The 27,870-nt window shown below is 38.1% G+C and overlaps 1 protein-coding gene and 1 pseudogene across 6 annotated transcripts in view; one reads left to right on the top strand and one right to left on the bottom strand.

Moving 5' to 3' along the window:
• Positions 1-2,750: 2,750 nt before the first annotated feature.
• Positions 2,751-2,994, top strand: LOC128097915 (60S ribosomal protein L37a-like; annotated as a pseudogene).
• Positions 2,995-9,702: 6,708 nt separating this feature from the next.
• The window catches only part of Ptbp3 (polypyrimidine tract binding protein 3), an 86,315-nt gene continuing 68,147 nt past the window's right edge, over positions 9,703-27,870 (bottom strand). For all 6 annotated transcript variants that reach the window (XM_052716586.1, XM_052716581.1, XM_052716582.1 and 3 more), the window contains 6 exons: positions 26,472-26,611; positions 26,200-26,233; positions 20,643-20,735; positions 19,219-19,435; positions 15,073-15,150; positions 9,703-14,927 (listed from right to left, as the gene is read on the bottom strand). In XM_052716586.1, coding sequence (XP_052572546.1) covers positions 14,795-14,927; positions 15,073-15,150; positions 19,219-19,435; positions 20,643-20,735; positions 26,200-26,233; positions 26,472-26,611 — 695 coding nt within the window. In that variant the 3' untranslated portion in view covers positions 9,703-14,794. The remainder of the gene's footprint in view (positions 14,928-15,072; positions 15,151-19,218; positions 19,436-20,642; positions 20,736-26,199; positions 26,234-26,471; positions 26,612-27,870) is intronic.

Raw genomic sequence — 27,870 nt, 5'->3', positions numbered from 1 at the left:
TGTTTCCTGCTACAATATACTATTGTACCACAGACCTCAAAGCAAAGGCACCACTTGATCATGAGCTAATACCTCCAAAGCTATGAGTCTAAATAAATCTTTCCTCTATTTAAGTTGATTTATCTTGAGTATTTGTTACAGTAACAGAAAGCTGGCTTACAGAGTTATAAAGATCTGCTTTTCTGTGGACATGAGTACTGTGACAGACAGCATCACTGCCTCCTCTTTCCTTGAAATGTGAAGGAACTGGAGCAGCCATTTGCAATCATGCTTAGCCCAATGCTAAACATGAAGTAGTAAAGTAGGAAGGTAGTTATTTGTCAGTTCTGTGGGGCTGTTGAACCACATCTGGTCTTGCTACCACCAGACATGTGACTAAATGTCTTTATTGCTTGAGATACTGTTAGAGGGTATCGGTGACTGCCACTAGAGATTTTGTAGCCACCGCTTCAGGTAGGAGTAGAGCTGGGAAAACTATCTGTAGTTGTTACTTTCTCATTGCTCTGACAAAATACTCAACTAAATAAAACATACCCCACCCCCTAAAAAAAAAACCTTAAAGGATTTATTTTGGCTCACAGTTTGAGGCGATTGACAATGCTATACAGACCACCTTTTGGCTAATGCAGGAGGAGTTATTGTTGGCACATAGTCAAATCTCCATCATTTAAAACTTATTTTTGGGTTTCCCTATTTGCAAAAAATTGTAATCCATAAATCAATACTCAGGGTTTTTGTTTGGTTATTCATGATATGCACAGTAACATAACAATTTGATCTACCCAACATACACATTCTTAGATGATGTGGGACAGCGTGACATGCTTGGCATTATTTCAGATCTGGCATTAACAAATGTTCTCATAGCCAATGTCATGTTCTTGCATTTTTTGTGCTTGTGGATTTCACAATTTACAATAGTACCCAAGGGAAGGGCTGAAGTGTTGGCTAATGTTCTTACATGCAAGGAGGCCAAGAAGTCACTTGCCTTTAGCTGGGAGAACTTCCTTGAGTATTTCTTCTCAAGGCAGGTCTGCCCGTATCAAAGTTATCAGTTTCTGTTTTGCTTGAAAAGCCTTTGTATTCCTTTTATTTTGAACAGTTTTGCTGGATAGGAGATTGTTGGTTGACAGTTATTTTTTATTTAATAGTTGAGACAATGTCTCATTCTGTAGTCAAGGCTGGCCAGGAATTCACCATGTTGCTTAGGTTCCTCTAAAAACTGACAACAGTCTTGCCCAGCTTCCTGGATGCTGAGATTAGAGTTGTGAGCCATCATACATGACTCTTTTTTTTTTTTTAAACATTTTATTTTTCTTGTTTTAGTTTTTGGTTTTTTTTTAAAGATATATTTATTTATTATGTTTACAGTGTTCTGATTGCATGTATTCCTGCATGCCAGAAGAGGGCACCAGACCTCATTACAGATGGTTGTGAGCCACCATGTGGGTGCTGGGAATTGAACTCAGGACCTCTGGAAGAACAGTCAGTGCTCTTAACCTCTGAGCCATCTCTCCAGCCCCTAGTTTTTGGCTTTTAAAACAGGGTTTCCTGTGTAGCACTGGCTGTCCTAGTACTAGCTCTGTAGACTAGGCTGGCATTGAACTCACAAAGATTCGCCTGCCTCTGCCTCCCAAGTGCTGGGATTAAAGGCATGCACCACTAACTGCTCAGCTATTTTGTTGTTTTTAATCTTACTTTTCCGGGTGTGGGTGACCTAAACGCATCTCTTGTACCATGAGTGTACCTGGTACCCATGGAGGCCAGAAGAATCTGATCTTCTGAAACTGGAGTTAAAGATGGTGTGAGTTGATGTGTGGGTGAGGGGGGATTTGAACTCACTGCTTTTTTAAACACTGAGCCATCTCTCTGGCCCCATACCTGGCTTCTTTTACACTTTCAATGTTATCCCACCACTTTCTGGCCTCTACTGCTTTTGCTAAGTCAGATAATTTTATTATGATTCCCTTATAAGCAATGTTTCCGCCCACCTTACCCCCGGCTGCTTAAAGATGTTCCCTTATGATGTATATATAGCCTTCTACATCCAAGGTTCTCTTCCTTTTGTTTCGTCTGTTCAATTTATCTAATCTCCATTATTTTTTGCCAGTTCAAATACTATTGGACACCTCTAGTGAGCTTTCTGTTTCCAATGTTTTTGAACTCTTTAAGTTCCATGGCTCCCTGAAATAATTTTCTGGTGGTGTATTCAGTGTAACATCAGATATTTACTTCCTTAACCATGCATAATTTCATTCTTTGAACATGTACATTGGCTACTGCAAAATATTTTCCCAATGAATCTGACATCTAGTCTCTCCAATACACAATCTTTCTTTAAAAAATATTTTTATTATTAGTGGTAGTTAGGTATATGCATGTGAGTGTAGGCTTGTACAAGAGTACAGTGCCTGTGGAGGCCAGGAGGCTGCACTGGATCTCCATGAGCTCAAGTATAGGCAATTGTGAGCTGACTACTGAGCTTGGGTGCTCTCCAGAAGTAGTAGGTACTCTTAAATGCTAAGACTTTTCTTTCTCTAGACCCCCAACACACAATTGCATTGCTTTCCTTCCTGTATGGGTAATACTTTCATGTTTCTCTACATGGGCAGCCATTTTGGTTAAAAACTGTTCATCTCAGAAAACATTGTAGTGATCTTGGTTACTGGTCCCATTCTCTAGAACTTGTTTTCTTATTATTCGTTTAATAAATGAAGTTCCTCTCCGGCTTGGGCTTCAGTTCTGGTGACATGGCTAAACGCACCAAGAAGGTTGGGATTGTCGGGAAATACCCGCTATGGTGCCTCCCTCCAGAAAATGAAGAAATCAGCCAGCATGTCAAATACACCTGCTCATTCTGTGGCAAGACCAAGATGAAGAGACGAGCCATTGGCACCTGGCACTGTGGTTCCTGCATGAAAGCAGGTCTACATGACTTCTGCCGTCACAGTGAAGTCCACCATCAGAAGACTGAAGGAACTGAAAGAGCAGTAGAAGTATACCGTTTGAGACCTGCCTGTGCTCTAAATAAATGGGTTAATTTACATAAAAAAAATAAATAAATAAAGTTCATTTCCCCTCTTTTGGCCTTTGGACAGTGTATTAGGAATTAGTGGTTTTGATAAGGCTTACTTCCTCTCTTCCCTGGCCAGTCAGCTGCCAAGTCACGCTGCAGTCAGATGACTGCTTTATAGTTTTCAACTATGCTCTGGGGGCATAAATTGCACCACAGTTTGTCCAATCCAGTTTTGGCACCTTCAACTGACTAGACTGTTCACAGAGTTCTTGTCTAACTAACTCTTGTCCGGTGAACATTAGACAAGCCAATGCCTGAGAGCTGACTGCAGCCCAAAGGCAATTCCTTCTTAGGGAGATTCAGAATGATTTTCATGGCCTGGCTTTTGTTTTATTTAGCTTTTGTTGTTTTTCCCAAAGCATAATCTGAGCTGACACACTGGAGCTGACAGGCAACTGTAGCATGCTTCTCTGAGTGATGTTTTAGTCTAGGCTCCTGGTTGGTGGGCAAGGCTGTCCTCAAAGGCATTAAGAGGACTTTGCTTAGGGCTATCACGATAGGAATCACTTAAGACTCAAATTAGCAGGGATCAAACCAAACTTTTGATACAAGAGTAGCAATGGGAATGTATAAGTTGCCATTTGGATGTGAGAAGGTTGCAAGATGGAAAATTACTAGTAGTAGACATCAAGGGAAAAAGAAATTGTTGAGAACAAGGTCATACCAACAGTGGGGAATGAGGAATTTAACGAAATATTGAGAGCACTTCCATTAATATGAGATTCTAATTAATTGATTCCTAAGACTGAAATCCAAGGATGTCTATTCAAAAAATAGCTCAGGCTGGGCAAGGCTCATACCTGAATCTCAGCACCAGGGAGGCAGGTGGAAATCTGTACATCCCAGGCCTTCCTGGGTTACATAGGCTAGCCATGGTTTTTGGTTGATGTTGAGGAGTAGGAGGGAAGACAGTGGGGGAAAGGAAAGCAGAATAGGGAAGGAAATCATTCAGAGGAGGCTGGCTCAACTAGTCTAAGACTCTAGTCGGGAACAGCTGGGATCTTTCTGGGTTGCCTTAATTAATATAAACATTAATTAATGTAAAATTAACAACACAAGTTAATATAGAAGTGAGTAGAACCCCAGAGAAACCATACCCCAAAAAACTCCATTTTATGAGCAGGGTCTAGGCCAAACAATGCTTCTACCTCCACCATGCTTCGGATGTAACTTCAGCAACAGAAAGATGCAGGAGTCTGAAAAAGTATTTGTTTGCTGATTGCCCTTAAGACCATTTCCAGAAATTTTGTGGATTTTGTTTTTGTTTGGAAAGGAATTTAACACATGCCTGGTTTTGATGCCTTCAAGCTTGAACAAAGCCTGAGCACGGCCATCCATGATTTTGTTTGGACCCATTTCCCAAAATCCTTACTTCATCATCCATCTGTCCATCTAATTGGTTCTGTCTCTTGCGAGAATCACGTTCAAGTTGCAGCTCAAAGTAATCAGAGATAGGTCCTTTAAAAAGTTAACAATATAAATAAGGCTATGTGAATGAGCCTCAAATCAGTGTCCTTGGAAGAGGATACCAGAACACAGACATACAGAGTGTATACTCTTAAAAAAAAATACTTGTACATTTCTTGTTATTTACCAATTTCCCCAAGTTAAGAGTAGGCATTTTTATTACTTTTATTTCAAATGCATCGGTGTTTTGTCTGCATGTATGTCTGCATGAGGATGTTGGGTCCCCAGGAACTAGAGTTACAGACATGTATGAGTTGCCATTGAACCTGGGTCCTCTGGAAGAGAAGCCAGTGCTCTTAACCACTGAGCCATCTCTACAGCACAAGAGTAGGTACAATGATAGGCTGAGGTACAGCCTATTTCCTTCTCCGAGTGCCCATTCAGCTGTCTGCATTTCACTGACAAGCACAACTTATCAGGTATCAGTCTAGTCTTACTGGCCATACTTTCTTTGGCTTCAGAGAGAGTGGCTGGTGGCTGCCAAGAGAAAGGGGAGAATGCCACCAGCTCTTACACATGCAAAACAAATGGCAAGTAATCATGTATCTACTCAATAAATATCCACTACATACAGGTCTTCTGCATGAGGCTCTGCTCCTCCTAATAAGGGTAAAGAAATGGGGGTATATAAAACAATGACTATGAATTGCATTAACTGAGTGACAGAAACAAAGCTTAATTATACAAGTCTTTGTCATCATAGACATTGGAAATTTTCTAGAGAAATACAAGTTTGCTTCTTTAAGGGAAAAGTTTTGGAGTATGACAGGAACCAAAATAATTTAAAAAAAAAAATCCTCCAGGAATTTTGTTTTGCTACTGGGACTGTATCTCTGAATACTAAATACATGGTACCAAGAAAATTCTCTCATGCAGAATCAATCCAATTAATACACATAAGCAAGTGAAATAGAACTTTGCAAGCTGGGGATGTAATTCAGCAGTAAAGCACTCACCTAATGTGAAAGGTCATGCATGAGTTTAATCCTTTTTGTAGTCCCTAAAAATTAATGAAGCTAGGAAATGATTATCAATGGTTACTGCTATCACAAGGCAGGACACACTGTCATCTGTGAGGAATTCTTGCCCCCCTCTGCTATGGGATGTCTTTCTGTATGCTGTGAACATGTGTTGCTCTGATTGGTTGATAAAGCTGCATTGGCCTATGGCAAGGCAATTAAGAGGTAGGTAGAAAATCCAAGCAGAGAGGAGAGAAGACGCCAGCCTGCTGCCCAAGGAGCAACATGCCAACAGACCAGTAATACCATGGCCATATGGTATTACATAGTTTAATAAAAATGGGTTAAGATAAAAGAGCTAACTAGACAAAAGCTAAAACCATAGGACATACAATTTGTAATTAATATAAGCCACTGTGTAATTACTTTATAAGCAGCTACAGGACCACGGATGAGAGAGATTCGTCCAGACTGCGGGTCTGGAGGGACCAAGAAACTTCCGCCTACATCCCCCAAAGAAAGGAGAAAGGTAAGGAAGGAGAGAAACAAAAGTCTGAGTGATTGACCAATTTTAACTGGGAAATTAAGTAAGTAAAATCTAGACAGTCAGTGAACACTTTCTACAAGAGCTCAGTTTAACAAACAAAATGAAAAGAAAATAATGGAAAGAAAGGCTTAATATTGACAACTGCACTTCAATATGGACTTAATTAAATTGTTTAAAAATAATCCTGGGGGCAGGCAAAAAAAGGTAAAGAAATGAAACAGTACTGGCCAGCAGATATAGTTAGTGATTAGGGCGGAGAGACTGGGTTTGTATTTCAGCAGTCAGGAACTTGCCTAGCAAACATGTTGGCCTTGGTTCATACCTCAGCATACCAAAAGAAATAAACACAAATAAAAGAAGCCTGGGGGATAAAGTTCAGCAGTAGAATACTTGCTTCGGATGCATAAGGCCCTACATCAATTACCAGTACAGCTAAGTAACTGCAGTTAGATACGGGGTATACGGGGGTTTTATCATATGTGAATGTGTTTAAGAATCTAAGTGACAAGTTTCATTAAACTTCTTACTATAGTCTCTTGGGATTCCAGAGTTAGGTAGTCTCCCTGGCTTCTCTAGATAGAAATACTTTTGGTTAGAGATCAACAGCCCACCATCAGGCTTACAGTTGCAAGTACAAAGCTAATATGCAAAGAAGTATACCACTTCTGAATCCAGCTGGGTATGAAACAATTCAGAAGATAAATTTTACTTGAAAACAAGGTTCTTTTGTTAGAGAAACTCAATATACACACGTATGGGAGTTTCATAGTAAACTTAGTCCATGGCCTTTTGAGTTCTTCCTAAGAGGATCTTAATGGATAGGGTACCCTACTGATTTAAGCAACATACAGACTGGATTATAGCTTTTAGCTTGATATAGGAATGTCTTAAAATCCCACTAAAGGGTAACACAGAAACACATGAATCCTAAGTGTACAAAGATGTATTTGTCAGAAAGTAAACATTCCTGGTCAACTGCTACAGAGGCGAAGATACGAACCACTAATTAACCTGACACCAGAGACCCCCTCCTCATACACTTTTAATTACCTTCTTCACTAAGGAAATTCCAAGGTCCCATTTCTGAACCTGACGCAAACACGTACTCAAGTTCTGTCACCTGTGTATGGCTTCTTTTGACTGACTGGCATCTATCCCATGTGTGAGACTCTTCCATGTAGTACATAGTATTCATTTGTAGCACAGTACAGTTCTATATGTAAATATTCTATCATCCCTTTACCTCTATAAAGTGTACTTCTGCCAACATTCAGATACTCCACATCAGCTTTCTTTTGCTTAAAGACAATCTTTCTAAACAGATTAAAACTTGACATTTGTATTCTCCCAAGATCAAGAACTCTGCAAATTCTATAACATCAGGCAAAGGTACAAGTGCTGACTTAACCTCACAGGGGGCAATTTCTTCTGAAAATAACTATCGTCACAGAACTTTAGTCATTCTTTTCCTGGCTAATTATTTCTTTAGAATAGTAGAGTTGGGAATTCCACTAACCTTAGTTTAATTAAAACAAAACAAAAGGGCAAATTTCCATCGGTTTACAGACAATAGAAAAAAAAAGCCCAATATAGGAATGTCCTGCAAAACAAACACAAAACAGCTGTCCTCTGTTTAGCCATATCTAACCGAGGTACCCCCATCCAATTATCAACACACTGCAGATTAAGAACGAGACCCAGCTTGACTATGTCCTCTTACTCCATTGTATGGTCTTCAAATAATGGCATCTGAGCAACAACGAATGCTTCCAAATGGCTTATTTCTAGAGTAGAGGCACATCACTGTCACAGAGTATGCATTGCTATGTAACAATGACTAGCCAGCTGTATGCTGTACATACCATGGCAGAACAGTGACCACACCATCATCCAGCTTTGGAACTTTAAAGGCAGACATTTAAAGGTATTCGATTTACAGAGTCAGATGGTCTTTACGGCCACTTAGTGTATCCTCCCAAGTCACATGCCTTTAATGTCTACTTTCCCAGCACCTAACTCAACTGTTGGCATAAGCAGTCTACAGTACCCCGAGTAATTCCATTTAAGTAGTGCTGTGGGCTGAACTATGCACACCCATCCTGATTCACATGTTCAAACCGAAGACTATGACTGTATTTAGAGACAGGCCTTTATGTGAGTGACATTGTGTGCCTTAATTATGCCTGTCTTCTTGTTTTGCATCTCCATATGGAACCCAAGTGATACCTCCATCTCTGCTTCTCTAGTGCCGAGACTACAGGCATGTGTTGTTACACCCATCTTGCTGGCCCTATAAGAGATCAGGACACAGACACAAATGGACGGAAGACCACAGGAAGGCACACGAAGACCACAAAATCTACAAAGCAAGAAAATTAGTACCAGAAGGAATAAAAACTGCACATGAAGAGAAACAGTGTGTCAAATTCCCATCAGAAGTTGAAAAACGACTTGAATTTTTTGGTCCTACACCTCTGAGGGATGAGCTTTTTAAAGAGCAGGGTTTCCTTAATTTTTTATACCAAACTACATTGTCAGTTTAAATTTTTCTAGCCTTCAGCAAAAATGCTCCTAGCACACTGTTCAGTGTCCTTTTGGCTGTCCCATAACTTACTCTGTAAACCAAGCTGACCTTGAACTCAAGAGATCTGCCTGCCTCTGCCTCCCGAGTGCTGGGATTAAAGGTGTGCGCCACCTCTGGCCCGCTCTGTTCTGTCTTTTTAAGTTGGTTTTGGTAGTTTTCAGAAGACATAAGTCTACCCTACCCCACCCACCCCCAGCACTGTAGACCTTCACTGTCACATGTTAGCAGTGCTTGGGAAAATAAAACAGCAGCACCTACATGCAGCAGACAGTACTGAGTGAAAGCAAGGAAACTGGTAATTAACTGAAAATTAAAGTATGCTCCAAAGGGGCACGGTTCCTGGTAATAACTCCGCTGTGTTCGAGTTTCAGTCAACCAAACCAATCAAAGTTTCATTTGGTTACAGGGCTATCTTTTTCTTTTTAAAAACAAATATGCCCCCTTTGGTTGAAATACTTATGTAGTAACATTTAAGAAAATAATAAATCCCACAAGTAAGCCAACAATGATGAATAGTAGTATAAAATTTTCTATTTTGTTAAAGATAAATTCCCACTTCATAGAGATCTTTGAGTAAAAGATTAAAATAGACATTGCTCAAGACTCCTGAACTCCAACGATACTTTACAGAACCAAGGAGCAAAGTGTTTGTCTACAGAAAAGCAATATATGGCCAGCTAGTAACTGTTAACCTTTAACTCAAAGGACACAAGCTCACTGAGGGCCACATTGCATATCTCAAGCTATATACAAAGGCGGAGGAGGAGAGAGAGAGACTGAGTGTGCTGATCTGCATATGCAATGGAGGAGAATATTCCAACAAGGCAGTGTATTTTAAGATGAGAGAAGTGCTTTACTCCTTAAAATGAGAATTATACCAAAAGAGTACATGACTTTGTTTTTTTTCTCTTTAAACCCTTTTTAAACTTGTTTAAGTATTTGCTATTCAGTATGAAAACTTGAGATGGATGGCCATGGGAAATAAAAGAAAATATGACATCATTAGAATTACAGGTAAGACAAGGGGAACCCAAAGCACAGACAAGAACACAGAAAAATTTTAAGAGAGTACAGATGCCATGACATTTATTAAAAGGCATGCTACAATGCTATACTTGTTAGGAAAAGAGACTGAGATTCCAAGTAACAGGTATCAAATATACAAACCGAAGGAACGGAATCAATATTGTAGTGTACAGAAGCTTGAATTAACCATGCACTACACAGTTAGAAAATATGGTTTTTAATATTTTCTCCTCTTTGCATTTATAACATAATTCACTTAGACAATCACAGAATCCTTTTCTTCCAATACCACAAACTGTATTACAAATGAAATCTGGTACTGCTGCTTATCAAAATATACAAGACAATCGCTGTTTTCTATAAAACCACTTTATATGTTAACTTGTTCCCAAAAACCTTTTTTTTTTCTTTTTGGCCTGGTTTAAAAAAAACAGTTGTTACAAATATTTACAGCATTTTCTTCTGTTAGATGAACATTCTTACAAACAGAAAAAAGGGAATTTTATGAACAGATCATGTAAAACACTAGACAATGTTAGAGGCTTCCAGCTGTGCTATTTTCCACTTCAGATACAGTACTGAAAGGATCATCCATCTTTCTTGGCCACTCCATTCTGTTCACAGTAAAATTCCCATTTTCTCTAAGCAGAATATTCATCAATAGGAAATGGAAAGTCAAGGCCGCTCTGCATAGGATCTTTCAGAAAAGAGCTCAGGGAAAATGCTTCACAGACAAGTTTAAATAAACCAGAACAGGCAGTCTTTGGTCAGAGCAATGAGGTGAAATTTCAATGTAAAACTTGGTGTGGTCAGCAATCTTTGTAATTAGTACTTCCTGGATATGGGATGTATTTTTTTAAAGATCTGGGTAACAACAAGTGGTAAGGGAAAAAAAAGAATAGAGTATGATATTATTTAATGACACCAAAAACAACTACCTAAAATACCTGTTCTTAAACTACTACAAACATAACAAAACTCTGCTGACAGTGTAAGTGAAGTTTGCCATAAGCAGCTCTCAGGCGTGGCTATTATCACCAAGGCTCTGTTCTCTGGAGCATGTGCCTCAGCCCACAAAAGCTAAGTTGACTACCATAATGACTGAGAGCAGCTCTACTCTTGGACTAGTACAAGGCTCTGCATTATGTACTGAAGGCCAAAGAGTAACTGAGATTTTGTTTATTCAGTTATAACTATTTGCTTGTATGACTAGTTTGTGGGACAACATTCTCTTAAACTGTATAGTACATATGTCCTGAAAAATCAAAATACCAATGCTACCTTAAGCTCAAATAGGAAGAAAGGTCAATTAAGACTACTGAAGAAGGCACATAAACTTTGGTCCTGTTTTTTCTCCTTTACACCCCCCCTCAATTAACATTTCTGTAATTTTCTATTTTTTTTTAAAAAAAAACAATTCACAAGTACCTGTTAGGATTTGCTCTGAAAAAGACTGCAAACAGTCTTCTACCTAAAACAACCCTTAAAAAGACAGCTGAGTTATACTTTAAAGTTATGTACAATCTAAATTGTGTTTGTTTTAGCACAACAGTGAAGATTTTAAGTCTGGCAGTTTTATTTTCATTGACAGTAGATCAAGACAAAGGAAAAGCTGAGAAAAATGTTCTGATCACAGTCATGCTTTTTTGGTTTTAAAAATAGCAGTACACACTGGGTTGTCTAAGAGATAAGTTTGGGGTTTCCACGTGGATTCACTGAGGCACAAAAGGTCATTATTTCTGAGTTTGCCATTTTCTGTCCAAGAATATTTAATGAAACTAGAAGAGAAACTACATAATATATTCAAACATAAATGCCTGATAACATGACACTTTGTAGATTTCTTTTGTAGATTCCTAAGAGTTTTTTGTTTTTTGTTTTTAATTGGGGGAAGATGGGACACAAGCTCTTATGAAGCAAGGCTGGCATGAAACTTGTTCTGCAGTCCAGGCTGGGTTTAAAATCACAACCTTCAGCCTCCTTCAGTACTGTGATTATAGCTCTGTTGCTATCATGCCTGGCTCAAAAGGTTAATTCCTAAACTTCAACAGGACCCTTACTCACCACAGCAGGTAAAGACAAAGAAGGAATTAAAAAGACAGCAACTGTGACTCCAGAATATTCAGTTCACACACTGCTACAAAGAACTGCTTCTAGTATTGAGTCCCAAAGATTTATGTCATTTTATGGGAATACAGGGTAGTCCTGAAACTCTTAGCTAATTGTCAATTAAGAGAATGCATGATTTATCTATTCTCAGATGTCACAAAACACATTTTACCAGTATATGAGTTATCTAAACCCCAAAGTAAAGCATCTTGATATACAGTGCCATTAATTAATAAATGTGTACTGCTATTTCCTTAAGTCCTGAATTTACATATGCTTTGTAAGTTAGGATACCTTGAAGAGTGGTATGACAACACTCTTCAAAATAAAGTAAATTAACTCAGCAAGGTATTCTCAAAGATCAACAGCGAAAATAAGCCACTGCTTAAAAGATACTGAATAAGTGCATGCCAAAATAAAAATGCACAGATCTAATTTTTCCACCACCTCATATTTAAAACTATGCCAACACAAATACTGTAGACCTCTATAATTTAAACAATAAAGAGCTCAATATGGACAGCATCCATATGCTACAGCTAATTTTAGACACAATCTGATGACTTCAAACATGCTTTTAAAGTAAGCATATCCTACGTTCCCAAATCTTAATTTTGTTAATTTTGTCAATAAATTAAAATGTACGTAATGTGCATATGTATATATAATATTAAAAGAGTATATGTATGTATATACACTTATTTATACACACACACACAAACGCACACATATCTACACAAATCCCTGAAAAGGATTTCAATGTTCTCTCAGATTTAAAGGCCATCCCTATTTCAGAATTACATTCAACACTATTATGACTTCCCTTCTGTTATCAATAATTTTTGCTACACTTATGCTGGATGTTATGTGTCATGAATTAATAAATTACATAGTAGTTCCCAACTCAAAATAAAGGAAGCAATCCAATTTAAAATGTCACTGAAGATTAATATAGTGTTTGTGTGAAAAGAAAAAAGCAAATTTGGGGAGACTGTTGCAACTTTCTCCCCTCCTTTATTCAGTATCCATGTGAAAATATACCTCAAATATAAGTGGGAAAACACCCAACTAGACAATTGTCATGCCTATCTATTCAGCCAATACTAAGGTGACCCATCTGAAATGTCTCAACCTAGCATCTCTCTGCCTGTTGTACCAACTGTTGCTTCATATTGAGGGAATTTTGATTTGATTTTAAACAATCTATAATTATCTCTTTCAGCTTCTATTTTCTATAAAATTTTTCTTCCTTTGTTTTTAAAAAGAGAAAAATGTACGTTCAAATTAATGGCTGAAAATAGAAGACTGAGATACTCTTTAAAAGATGAGATGATCAACTCTGAGAATATTGAAGTGAAAAGGGGTGGATAAAATTGATCCCTTTGACAAATTCTGTATTTTAAAAACTGACTAAGCATTGAAGGAATAATTAACAAAAGCAGTTTTATGTTAAAAAGAAACAATTTTACATGATACAATTACTGAAGCAACATTAACAAGTACTTTTACATTCAACCAAAAAAGTAAGAGGGTCAGAGTATAAAAAATAACCCACTTTCTCATACTCCAAATATGTGGGTATTCAGTAATGAAGTTCCATTAACAAAGAAAATCAAGTTCTTACTTGAGTGCTGAGAAAGAACCAAGTAATCCTGAGACAAATCCTAAGGGGCGGGAAAGGTCAGACAGATGTGAACTGAGACCCAGTTCTGCAGTTCTGACTGTACATAAAGGCTGGAGACAACCAGCAGTCACGACAGAGGCCTACAGGTGCACAGCAAGTGATTTCCAAACCATTCCCTATCCCATCACTACACCAAAGCACCAAAAGTTTGAATAAAAACTATTACTTACTGAAAACCACTTAAAATTCCAATGAAAAAAGGAAAAAAAAAAAAAAACCTTAAAATCCAAGACAAGGAAAGAAATAACAGAATGCTCACCAAGCCCACAATTTATCTTTCTAGATATTTAGATAAAACTCTAATCTATTATATCTTAAGCACATAATAAGGCACATAAGAAATTAAGTAAATACACAGTAATTCTGAGTATTAGAGATTATAGTGGTACAAAAAACCCTTGAGATTTTTTTTTTCTAAAAGAAGACCTTACCAAAAATAACTTTTAAAAAATCTGTCAAACCATATGATAGACCTGAATATTTTCCTTAAGACTGTAAACTTTTTTCTGAAAACAATTATAAAAAAGTAGGATTATTTTTCTTTTAAAATTTTCCAAGATCACATTACATTACTTGACAAATGTCGTTTTGAAATTTAAAACATGGTTTTTTTCTAAAATGATTAATTATTCTGATATTGTAACAGATCCAGGCTGGATTCCACTTCTGTTTCCCTGGGGACAATTGCAACACTTTACTTTTCCAAATAGTCTTTGAAAGAGAAGATATGCATTATTCAAAGGAGTGTCATACAGTAAAAAAAAAAATTGAAAGAAAGCATGCATGTTTATAAACCTGCTTCCAATATAACTCCATGTGGTTATGTATAATAACTATCAATAGATGCAAATATCTGATATAATCTATATGTGAACATCATTTTCTACAGGGAAACTTCTGAATCATAAAGTTAAAAACTTGGTTTTAAGTGGTTTAAATTACATCAAGAAATTGTAAAAGTCTGTATGTCTAAATTCCTCAAAGTACAAAGGATATTAGAAATGTCATGTAAGGCTGATCTGGACCAAAACTTAAAGAAAGTCTGTCCTTTTGAAATCTAATTCAGGGAATTAAATTATTTAAAAAATATTTTCCTGAAAGTTATTTTCATAGAAACTGCAGTACAAAGGAAAAGCAAACCTTTGATCATATACTGGTGGGGGAAAAATAAATCAGAGAAAGAAAAGGACTATCTCTTGTTTTGAATGTACTTGAGTATCAAACAAACTCCCGAAGAGTGACTTTTGTGAAAGAGGCAGAATTGGTCTCGAGCTGCTTCAGTCCGTGCCTGAAGACATTACTGAAATTATGGTCCAGTTGAAGGAGAAAATTCACAGAGAGCTCAGATGGTGGACTTTGAGAAAGACACTCGGAGGTGGTGATTCTCTCCAAGATCATGATTGTGAAGCTCAATAAGGGCCTGCATTGCTTCCTCCACAGACCCCAACTGAATGAGTGCCATCTTACGATCCTTCCTAAAATGACAAGAGAAAGAGAAATGTACTTAGAACTAATTTTGCTTTTAAACTTTCTCCTTTTACCAAAGGACTCTGCTGAACTACTTTAAAAAACTACAAACTCTGTGAATAATGTTAATTACTTTAGAAAGTAAGAACTTACTGAAAGAACTTAAAAGCCTTCACCGAGCATCCAGCTTCTGTGAAAAGGTTCTTCAAATCATCCATTGTAACAGAAGGGCTGTGAAAATATCAGTGTCAACTACATTAGTCCCATTTGCAAGACAATCAAGGATGAGCTCTGATTATCATCAAATTTCTAAAGTACTTTATATCCCCAACAATGTTTTCTAAGTCACAAGTCAATAGTCAAGATGGATACATATATGTCTGCAGACAGTGGAAAGTATTTAAAGGAAAAACAAAAAATAATTATGTATTCTTTCAAAATGATTATTACTCTCACACTACTGGCATTAGTAATTAGCTCTAGTAATATCAAAGCTATTTCCCCAGCTCTGGCTTACCTGCTATAGCCCAGAATTATACACTTTTTATAGCTTTTGAGTTAGCCAGTTTCTGAGAATATTTACACCTGGGCTATTCATTCTCCTCTCACACTGCATAGAGATGTCTTCTGTAACCCTTAGGATAGTATAGAAATGACAGTATGTGCCAAGAACTGAATCCAGGGTTTTCCACACACCAAGTACAAGCTCTACCACTGAGCTATACATTCTCTGGTATCCCTTTGCCTGGCATTTTGACTACAACCTTATGAGACACACTCAAGAGATGATCTCAGTTGAGCCATCTCTACATTCAATTAAAAGTATGAGATAATAAATATTTAATAGCCGGGCGGTGGTGGTGCACGCCTTTAATCCCAGCACTCGGGAGGCAGAGCCAGGCGGATCTCTGTGAGTTCGAGGCCAGCCTGGGCTACCAAGTGAGTCCCAGGAAAGGCGCAAAGCTACACAGAGAGACCCTGTCTCAAAAACCAAAAAAAAAAAAAAAAAAAAAAAATTAATAGTATGCTAAGTTTGGGGGTAATGTTATACAGTAATAAATAACTGGTACAGAGGTCTACCATGCAGTTACATAATCAAAGGAGAAGCACAACATAAACAGTCACTGATTCTTCAGGAAAACATCAGTGCTTACACTATATTCCTTACTCACTTGTATATCCTTTTGAATTAATTAATCTGTATGGTGATATTTTATTTGTACTGAAATGTGATTTCATTTGTATGTTAATAAATAAAGTTGCCTGGGGGTCAGAGCTAATAGCAAGCCATAGCAGAAGCTGGGCAGTGGTAGTGTACACCTTTAATCCCAGCACTTGGGAGGCAGAGCTAGGCGGATCTCTGTGTGTTCAAGAATACAGCCAGCATGGAGACACACACCTTTAATCTCAATACCAACCATAGAAGACCTGGAGGTCTGTACAGACAGGCAGTGACGAGGAGGTCATGTGGTTGGGTTTACAACCAATGAGAAGGCAGAACAGAAAAGTCAATAAAAAGGACAAATACACAGGAAGCAGGTCTCTTGCTGAGGAGGACAGCAGCGGCAGTGAAGGGTAAGGTTTTTAGTGCTTAGCTATCGCTCTGACCTCTTGGGCTATTAACTCTGCATTTAGCTCTGTGTTTCTTATTTAATAAGACCATTCATCTACAATTCTGAGTCTGAGTTCCATCAATAAACTGAAACTAATGACCATATTTCAAAGATTATTATGGATAAACTGGTAAGAGGCAGAACTTAGAGACTAGAAAAGTGGAGCGTTATTGCTTAATAAGACAGTTTCAATTTGGATGATAAAAAGGTGATGCAGATAGAGGATAGTTACACAAAAATATGAATGTTCTTAATGTGAATGTGCACTGTACTATATACTTAAAAACAGCCAAAAAAAAATCAACATCATTCTATAGATTTTAGATAAAAACAAAACAAAACAAAAGGTTTTTTATGAAGATAAGACGAGGTGACACATGTAAAGCACCAGCACAGAGACAATTCAGAAATACTCATTTCTCTTCTCACCGAGAATGTCTTATAATCAGTGACCAGCTCCTGAATAACTGCTATATTTAAGGAACAAATAGGCTGGGCATAATGCTAAAAGCTAACGGGTCTCAAGTTTGAGACGCTTCAAAATAATGTACTAGACTGGGTGTCTAGCTTAATGGTAGAGAACTTGCTAACCATACATGAGGACCGGGTACAGGGATTAAAAAACAAAACAAAGCTGGGCAGTGGTAGTCGGGCACTCAGGAAGCAGAGCCAGGCAGATCTCTGTGAGTTTGAGGTCTGCCTGAGCTACAGAGTGAATTCCAGGACAGGCACCAAAACTACACAGAGAAATCCTGTCTCGAAAAACCAGAAAAAAAACAAAAAACAAACAAACAAAAACCTAAACAAACAAACAAACAAACAACAACAACAAAACCACCAACTAACCAACCACACACACACAGAGACACCTAACAATAACAGGCCCATTTACATAGACCACAGTGATGAGCTGGTACTTTTGAATTTTTTGTTTTTCAAGACAGGGTTTCTGTGTAGCCCTGGCTGTCCTACAACTCACTCTGTATACCAGACTGACCAGAAACTCAAAGAGATTCACCGTCTCTGTGTGTACCACCACTGCCCAGCAGGAATTCGTTTAAAGTGACTCCTCCATTTACCAGTTGGCATGAGGTTTCATTTTACTGCCTAATTCAGATGAAAAGACTCTCATCGAGCCTGACTGTACACCAGCAGAGACACTGAGTAGTCAAAACTATTTTGAGTGATTATTTTTCTTTCCTAGTTAGCTCAGGTTCTTACAATTAGATTCCAAAACTTAACCCATCCATTCCCTTGGGTTTTAAACTATACACATATAAATACACAAATACATAGTCCCACAACTTCTCTTCCTCTCCCCCATAATATTTGGACTGATATTTGGAAATTCCACATCATGAACCCAGAGCACACTCACTTCCCAGCCCTCCCAGGTCTGTCCTCACACCCTTGTGACCCCCTGCCAAAAAAGAAGAAAGGGGGGGCAAATCTAACTTGTGTTGCCCATACACTCACTGAAGCATGGTCAAACTCCTGGTAGCCAGTCCCTTAAAGAAATCTGAGTCCTTCCCGACCTGCACCCCTGCCAGAATCATCACTTGTGGAGAGCTACCCTTTAGCTTCCTCATCACAATCTTTTAGAGTTCTCTTCGATTGCTTTCTGTTTAGGCTGCTACTTGCGGGAGCGGGGGAGGAAGAAGGAGCACCCACAACTTTTAGCACTAGTTCCAAAGTGTACCCCTTTCATGAGTAAGTTTAAAGTAGACCCCCAAAAAATTTAAAGCCGGGGCGGTGGTGGTGCATGCCTTTAACCCCAGCACTCGGGAGGCAGAGCCAGGCGGATCTCTGTGAGTTCGAGGCCAGCCTGGACTACCAAGTGAGTTCCAGGAAAAGGCGCAAAGCTACACAGAGAAACCCTGTCTCAAAAAACCAAAAAAAAAAAAAAAAAAATTAAATATTAAGGAATTACAATAAATGTTTTCTTTGAGGGTCAGAGACTATAAATATCTCATGCTGTGTGCGAACTGTACAATCTTTGTTGAAAGCATTCAATTTCTTAAGTAGCTCCAAGGCAACAAAGGTATTGTGTAAATGAATGAGCACAGTGGCACAGTGGTTTTATACCACATTTACAACTTAGTTACTTTCTCGTGACACAGAATACTTCAAATTTTTAGACAAATCGTTTGATGTTGCTGTATTACCTGAGAGTTGTACTTCTACAAAGAAGTGGACAAACGTCTACCAAAGGAATATCTACATATACTTATTTTTATGCCCACTTTAAACAGAGAAGCAACTAATTGAAATTCTTTACTTGAAAATCCTCAAATGCTGATAATTTCACTTTTAAGGGTATTAGGGACTGGAGAGATGGCTCAGCGGTTAAGAGCACTGGCTGCTCTTGTAGAGGACGTGGGTTCAATTCCCAGCACCCCTATGTCAGTTTACAACTGTCTTTAACTCCAATTCCAGGGGATCACACACCTTCATATAAACATACATGAAAGCAAAACACCAATGCACATAAAATAAGACTAAATAAATCATTAAAAATGTTTTTTAAAAAGGGTATGATTGGAAATACAGGCTCTTCACAGCATGATGGTACATAAAAAAAATTGGCAACCAAGAGAACTATTAAGTTTAGAACAATGTTATGGCTTTTGCTTCTCGCAAAATTAATTTTCAGATTAATCACCAAAATAACTTTTTAGATACATACGGAATGTTGGAAAGATGCAGAGTGGCTGATGGTGGGAAGATATTCTGGAAGTTCTTTGAGCCGGGCTTTTTAAAACGATGCAGAGGACTATTGCTGAAGTCCTTAGTTAGACCTTGGTCTTCTTGTCCCTCCCTAGGGAGCTGAACTGCTTGGTGTTTGGACAGTGTAGCACGAAGTACTTTTCCATAAAGTCTCTGACCACTTAGATGGTTCATTGCTATTGTATAGGAAGAAAATAAGGAAGCTTTGAATATTGAGATACTTAATATCTGTTACCACATTTTTCATTTTGTCATTTAAAATTGTAAACAGTCTGAGCTCAGGTGCTCGAGAAATGGCTCCCAGGTGAAGAGCAGCACCTGCTGCTTTTTCCAGAAAACCCATGTTCAGTGCTCAGCACATACATGTCAACTTCAAATTGTCTTTTCACTCCAATTCAAGGGGTCCAATGCCTTCTCTGGCTTCTGCCAGCACCAGGTACACGTGTAGTACACAATCAGATATGCAGACAAAATACCCACATATATAAACTTTTACAAATTAAAAAAAGTAAATGTAAGAGCTGGACAGTGTTGGCACATGCCTTCAATCCCAACAGTCAGGAGGCAGAGGCAGGAGAATCTCTGTGAATTCACAAGGACAGCCTGGGCTACAGACTGAGTCCCAGGACAGCCAGGCATGTTACACAGAAAAACCATGTCTCAAAAATAACCAAAAACAAAACAACAACAATAAAAAAAAAAAGAGCTCATAGGAAAAAGCATTAAATAACTTCATTTTGTTATAATAAAAGCAATTAAAAAATAGCCTAATCAAACAAAATAACTTCTGAGCAGAGTGCTAGGAAACTCCAGACACAGAACATAACAGACCCCCAAGGAATGGTTATTGGTTATATAGTTTTTGTCATATGCAAAGCATTTTTTTTTTGTCCTTTTTTTTTTTTCAGAGCTGAGAACTGAACTCAGGGCCTTGTGCTAGCAAGCGTTCTACCACTGAGCTAAATCCCCAACCCCACAAAGCATTTTTTAAGACAGCTGAGTAGTTATATTTTAGTGGCCAGGGAATGACAAATTCTTATACCATTATTAGAAAATTTGCCACTTTTAAATTACTCAACAGCTCTAGAAAATCTAATTTAGAAGGAAAAGAATATTCTCATTTCCCTTCAGATCATATAATTTTTCAACTTTTAAAAGTGAAGACCCATACAGATATGTGAAACAAGTCATGTTTATCAGTTTAAAGTGAATGTGTTGTGTGTTTTAAATAATGAACTTCAGAGCCTCAGGTAAAGCAGGTGCAAAATAATAAGGAAAACACTATCATAAGGAAGTGCTGCTGCAAAATTACATCCCTGCTAGTTCTCCACTGATCATCCTGAAGGAATTCACATGCAAATTGGGCATCCCCGCTGTCAGTACCTAGTTGAGCTTGACTCGCGTCAGCCATCTGCACCAAGGCGTTCTCTTTCTTGTTAAACATGATCTTCACTCGATGTACATCACCATACACCCCTAATTAAAACAAAACAAGGCAAAACACAAAGCACTGCATTTAAATGCCTGGCTGTATTTAGTTTTACCCCGTACTTACAGGTTTCTTTTTTTCTTACTTTACTACCTACCATCCCATGGCAATTTCATGCATGCTGTCTTAAGTTTCACAGCTTTTCACCTCTCAATCTGTCACAGATATCTCATAAATACGTAAGATTCATTACATCCCCAATGAATTGAATTGCTCTTACCTCTTCCTATTTCTAGAGATGAACAGCCTGGCTAAAGATAAAAGGGAGCACTAGGCACACAACTGCTCCTGTCAGGCACTCATTTTTGACATCTTTCTTAAAATCTGTCGTCTGCCAGGCGGTGACAGTGCACGTCTTTAATCCCAGCACTTAGGAGACAGAGCCAGGCGGATCTCTGTGAGTTCAAGGCCAGCCTGGTCTACAGAGCAAGATCCAAAACAGGCTCCAAAGCTACACAGAGAAACCCTGTCTCAAAAAACCAAAAAAATCTTTCGTCCAATCACCAGCACCTTTGGAATTTATGGCCTAAGTAAGCATCCCTCACAACTGTTCACTTCTTCCATTCTCACAACTGTTAAGTTATGAGAATGCTTTCCTTACCATTGTACTGAAGGACTATCCTAACACCTTTTAGCTCATCTCATTAGACATCATCATCATTATTATTATTATTATTATTGGTTCCCAGAGTGGGTCCTCTATCACAGAAGACAGGCAAAATAATTAATCTGGGTGTGGGAAGACAATAAAAGCCAACATGAAAAATTACATTTCATGAACTTTTATTCTACAAAAATTAAAGTCAGGAGGGTGTATGATGTAAAAAGCATTCTCATTTCCTTCTGTCTAGTGAACTATAATATACTGCAGTTTATACAGTATATAAAAGTAGATCTCTGTACAGAAGCAACATCACTACACTTGTAATTCACTAAGGAAATAGTTATAGAAATCTTCAAGGCAAACAAAAGAGAGATGGTTACCAATACCTAAAGACAACTTTTAATCTAGACATGGATTTTAAAATTTAAAACAAAAAATCAAGTGTTCTGAATCTACTGCCTGCTGTGGAATGTCGTTCTGTATGCTGTGAATGTGTGTTGCTCTAATTGGTTGATACATAAAATGCTGATTGGCCAGGAGTCAGGCAGGAAGTATATGTGGAATAAGCAGACAAGGAGAATTCTGGGAAGAGGAAGGCTGAGTCAGGAGTCGCCAGCTGGACACAGAAGGAGCAAGATAACAAGGTAGAAAAAGAAAAGAAATTGTAGCCACTTGGCTAAAAACAAGAATTATGGGTTAATTTAAGTGTAAGAGCTAGTTAGTAATAAGCCTCAGCTAATGGCCATACAGTTTATAAGTAATATAAGCCTCTGTGTGTTTACTTGGTTCTGAGTGGCTGCAGGACTGGGCGGGACACAGGAAAATTTCAGCTACAACTGCCCCTCTCAAAAATGACAAGAGAGCCGGGCGGTGGTGGCGCACGCCTTTAATCCCAGCACTCGGGAGGCAGAGCCAGGCGTATCTCTGTGAGTTCGAGGCCAGCCTGGTCTCCAAAACGAGTACCAGGAAAGGCGCAAAGCTACACAGAGAAACCCTGTCTCGAAAAACCAAAAAAAAAAACAAAAACAAAAAAATGACAAGAGAGTAAAGTAGGCATTTTTTGAAAATTACATATAGAGCTGGGCATGGTGGCAAACATCTTTTTTTTTTTTTTTTTTTTTTTTTTTTTTTTTTTTTTTTTGGTTTTTTCGAGACAGGGTTTCTCTGTGTAGCTTTGCGCCTTTCCCGGAACTCACTTGGTAGCCCAGGCTGGCCTCGAACTCACAGAGATCCGCCTGGCTCTGCCTCCCAAGTGCTGGGATTAAAGGCGTGCGCCACCACCGCCCGGCTGGTGGCAAACATCTTTGATCCCAGCACTCGGGAGAGGCAGAAGCAGGTGGAGCTCTGAATTGAAGGCCAGCAGGGCTTACACAAAGAATTCCAGGACAGCCAAGACTACACAGTGAGACCCCATCTCAAAAAAACCAATAAAACCAAACCCCCAACAACTAAATAGATACATACAATTTGTTAAGACATGGGAGATTTCTTTTTTTTTTAATGAAGAAGTATTTTGCTATTAAAGAAGACCTACTTCAGACAAAAGGTACTGAAAATTAATTCAATATTATATAACCATTAATTACATGTGTCATTATTAGCAACATTGTTAGTGACTGAAGAGGAGCATAAGTGGTTTCTTTGGGTGATGGAATAATTCTAAAACTGGACTATGGTAATCCTAAGCAACTGTGAACACAAACTAAAAATGTCAGGCTTAGAGATGGTACCCAAACAACCTGAGTTTGATTTCCAGGACCCACAAGGTAGAGAGAGCCTACTCAAGCAAGTTAGCTTCTGACCTCCACAGGCACACCACGGCATGCACATGTCCTGTGGTGGTTTGAATGAGAATGGCCCCAAAAGACTCACAGATCTGATACTTGGTCACTGGGAGTGGCACTATTTGAAAGGATTAGGAGGTATGACCTTGTTGGAGGAAGTGTGTCACTGGGGGGTGGGTTTTAGGACTTTAAAAAGTCCATCCCAGAGTAACTCTCTCTTCCTGCTGCCTGCAGATATGAATGTAGAAATCTCAGCTACTTCTCCAGTACTATGTCTGCCTGCATGCCACCATGCTCCCCACCATGATGACAATGGACTAAAACCTCTGAAACTGTAAGCAAGCCCCAATTAAATGTTTTCCTTTATAAGAGTTGCCGTGGTCATAGTCTCTTCACAGCAATATAACCCTGACTAAAACATGCCCTTAATACATAAAGTAAATAAATGTTAAACTTTTTTTTGATCTTAAGAGCCAGTGAGATCAACTGCTAGAACTCCTAAAGGTAGAAGGAGAGAAGTGACTATACTGTTGCTCTTTATCCTTCATATATGGATATGTAAGCTGCGGCTTGTGTGTAATCACATATATCACATACACAACACAGTAATAAAATTTAATAAATGAAATAAATGAGCTCAACAGATTAGCAAGCAGGGAAAGTACCCACTCTTAACTGCTATATCGTATCTCTAACTTCAAAAAACAAAAAAGAAACCAAAAAACTATCCTATATCCTCTTGTAGCCAAGTACAATGCAGCATTCTAGAATCCTAGCTACTCTGAAGGCTGAGGTAGAAAGATATTCTGGGCTAAAAACGAGACTCCATTTCAGTAGTAGTAGATGCCTTGTCTAACAAACATAAGGTCTTAGGTTCAATCTCCAGGTCTGAAAAAACAACCTATTACCACCTAAAGAATTTAGAAATGAATACCTGCCCCATTTGTTAACATTCAAATACAACAGTTTTAAAAATCTGCTAACAGGAACACAGAACTTTTCTAGATAAAGCATATCAAAAAGGACTGGATTCAACTAAATGTTAGTACAACTAAAAATATTAGTACAAGTATACCAAAATGAAACACTTCCATTTGAGCCTTATATTTTATCCTTGGAATACTGAATTAAAATAAAACCAATTTCTTTAAAATAAAGTATAAATATATCATGTATCTTGTGAAATATTAATATTTGTAATGAAGAAAAGCTTTGTATTAAGTTCTTTAAATTTTTTTTTTTTTTTGGTTCTTTTTTTTTTTTTTTTTTTTTTTTTGGTTTTTTGAGACAGGGTTTCTCTGTGTAGCTTTGCGCCTTTCCTGGATCTCGCGCTGTAGCCCAGGCTGGCCTCGAACTCACAGAGATACGCCTGGCTCTGCCTCCCGAGTGCTGGGATTAAAGGCGTGCGCCACCACCGCCCGGCAAGTTCTTTAAATTTTTAAGTATTGCTTATTTTGTTGTTCCCATTTCTATGCTTGTATACTAATACTACATGTGAGTATAATAAAAGATAGATGTATGTCTTATGAAATTGGAATATATGTTTAATTATTATGCTTTTAACTAAGAGAAAAAGATTGTTGGAAGTTTTCCAATTTTTTTTTTTTTTTAAAGACAGAGTCTCACTAGCCTGAGAAAGACTGAGGGGTATGATTGAGTAGCTCTGTCCTTCCATGGAAGAGGTCCTGAATTTGATTCCCAGTACTCCAAAATCAAAACCATACCTGAAACTCATTATGTCTTAATCTTGCTTAAAAAGATACTGTTTCCCATCTTTCTTAGGGAATCAAATTTCTTCATATACTTTATAAACCCTATATGACTCTTCACCAGTCCATCAGTCTCAGTTCAACATGTTTGTCTTATATTCTCCATTGGGCTTCCTTTACCTTCCCTATTCGAGAAAATCTCTAAATGCTACTATTTGCTGTAGAATAATCCTTTTGTACACTGTGAAGAACTGTCACTCAGATTGGTTTAATATAAAAAGCTAATTGGCTGGTAGCCAGGCAGGAAGTATAGACAGGACAACTAAACTAAGGAGGCTGGGAAGAAGGGTGTAGTCAGAGTCACCAGCCAGACGCAGAGGGACCAGGAGATGAATGTGCCATGCTAATAAAGGTACCGCCACATGGCAGAGCGCAAATAAGTAATATGGGTTAATTTAAAATGTAAGAGCTAGTTAATATAAGCCTGAGCTATTGGCCAAGCATTTACAATTAATATAAGCCTCAGTATATGTTCATTTGAGAGTGACTGCGGGACAGGAAAACTCCGCCTACAACTGTTTGTGAAGACATACACCCTCAGCGTCTCTTTGGCTGATTCTTCCTCATTTTTTACAAGTCAGCTTAACTACCATTTCTGAGTCAGCTAAATAAGCACTCCCTGCTTTATACCACCATCTACAAACTTAAGTTCCCTGATTGTGGTGGTATTGTGCTCCCCAAAATATTGTGCATGCTAATAAACTTATCTGGGATCAGAGAACAGGACAGCCACAATATTAAACATAGAGGATAGGCAGTGGTAGCACACGCCTTTAATCCTAGCATTGCAGAGGCAGAAATCCCTCTGGATCTCTGTGAGTTCAAGGCCACACTGGAACAGCCAGGCATAGTGACACATGCCTTTAATCCCAGAGAGTGATAGCAGAAAGCAGAAAGATATTTAAGGCGTGAAGACCAGGAACTAGAAGCATTTGGCTGGTTAAGCTTTCGGGCTTTCGAGCAGCAGTTCAGCTGAGATTCATTCTGGATGAGGACTCAGAGGCTTCCAGTCTGAGGAAACAGAATCAGCTGAGGAATTGGCAAAGTGAGGTAGCTGTGGCTTGTTCTGCTTCTCTGATCTTCCAGCGTTCACTGTAATAACTGGCCTCAGGTTTGATTTTACTAATAAGACCTTCTAAGATTCCTGCTACACCTGATCATTATCTTTGCTCTATCTTCAGTGTCAAACATATTACTAAGCATATAAAAATAATCAACAAATATCACTAAATGAATCACATGTGCTCATTTCACATCTACAGATGATACTAAAAATAAACAAAAAAGAACTTACCAAATAGGATAAAAAGCCCATGCGGTGTGATAAACTGAAAAAGATGACACAAGATATAACTAAATATAGCACAATTTTAAAACTAGTTTATTTACAATGTAATAAAGACAGTTTACTCTGTTACAGCACTGTTTTGTTTCTATATATCCTATTGACACATATTATTTAAAATCCTTAAAACAAACTTAAGCATTATAACACAAACCTAGACTATATGTAAGAACCCATCATCCCACTTCCTGTAAGACTACTCAGACCACTTCTCAACTCACATCAGGATTGAGGTTGGTGACAAGCAGAACAGAATTCCCTGGTATACCACTTGCCCCAGGAATGGCCATCCTTCCAGTGACAGCAGAGGAGGTGAGTGTGAGAGGACCAAGGGGTCCAGGAACCGCCGGGACAGACAGACCTATTAAAAACACCAAAATAGACTCTTACATTCCCGTTATCAGGAGAATAACATTTGATAGGTAGAACTTAAGCCAAGAAAGTGAACATTTAAAAAAAAGTGTCCAGGTTATCATAAAGGCTACCCAAGGCCAGCTTTCTTCCCATAGTCTGTCTGAAAGATGAGTTCCTTATTTGTTGGCATTATCTTTAATTAATATCATTCTATTAATTAAATTAATATCTGCAGAGTAACTGGACTCACTGGTCTTAAAAATCAGTTAAGCTTCACAGAGGGCCTATTACCTGCAACCACTTTTTTATCCAGCACCTTCATGTCAAGTGGATGTAATTTTCATACTGACCACAAATAAAATTAGCTAAAAATAAACTCTTCTGATTATATTTATATATGACACATACGTAAATATTTTATATATATATTAATATACAGCCCTTCAAAAGAAGTCTCAAATATGCATGCTTACATAGGAAAATATTTTTTAACCTTGTAAAGTGCTATATATACAGATTATGATCAACAATAAATTTATTATATTTTAGGATTACTGCCCAAGATATTCTTGAACAACTGAAAAGGCTTATATATACTTAAAACAGCACTTTCTCAGAAGTACCACTACTTTATACCTTTGCTTTCAAAGTATTTAAGAACATAGAGACCCTCTGTCCTATAAAGGGAACCAATGTATTTATCTTGCTGTACTGGAAATGAAACCAGGGCCTTGCATGTTAGACACACACTCTATCGCTAAGCTCCATCTCCAGTCTCAATTTGGTTCTTTCAGTTTAACATTTTTTTGTTCTCATCTGACCACTCTATTATACACCATGTAATTATATTGCAACAGACTTGAAACTCATCCAATTTTGTTTGATAATCTAATAATTTAAGACTGTGCAGATGGCATTCTCCAATTAAATGGTTTTAATACACTGAATACATCCTTGGAAGGATGAGGTGGGGGGAAATAGTCACTTTATATCGCTGGCTAGCCTGGAACTCTGAGATCCTCCTGTCTCGGCCTCCTGAGTGCTACAAATGAAGGTGTGCACCACCACACCGAGCTTGAATTCCTTTTATAGTAAATGTTTTCCTTCATAGGATCCACTTCCTATGCCCTTCTGATCCAACCTTGCAATTGTTGCTACCGTCTATAGGTCAGTCACATATATCAGCTAAAAGAACTACAGTATATGTATGTGCTCTACTTAGCCTTATAAGTCTTATAAAATTAGGAGCATTCATTGATCTTTTTT

Source organism: Peromyscus californicus, unplaced genomic scaffold (assembly GCF_007827085.1).
Source record: "Peromyscus californicus insignis strain IS unplaced genomic scaffold, ASM782708v3 Scaffold_5__1_contigs__length_169319896, whole genome shotgun sequence".
Taxonomy (NCBI): Eukaryota; Metazoa; Chordata; class Mammalia; order Rodentia; family Cricetidae; genus Peromyscus; species Peromyscus californicus.
The sequence above is the reverse complement of the archived record's forward strand: the minus strand, read 5'-3'. Positions and strand labels throughout refer to the sequence as shown.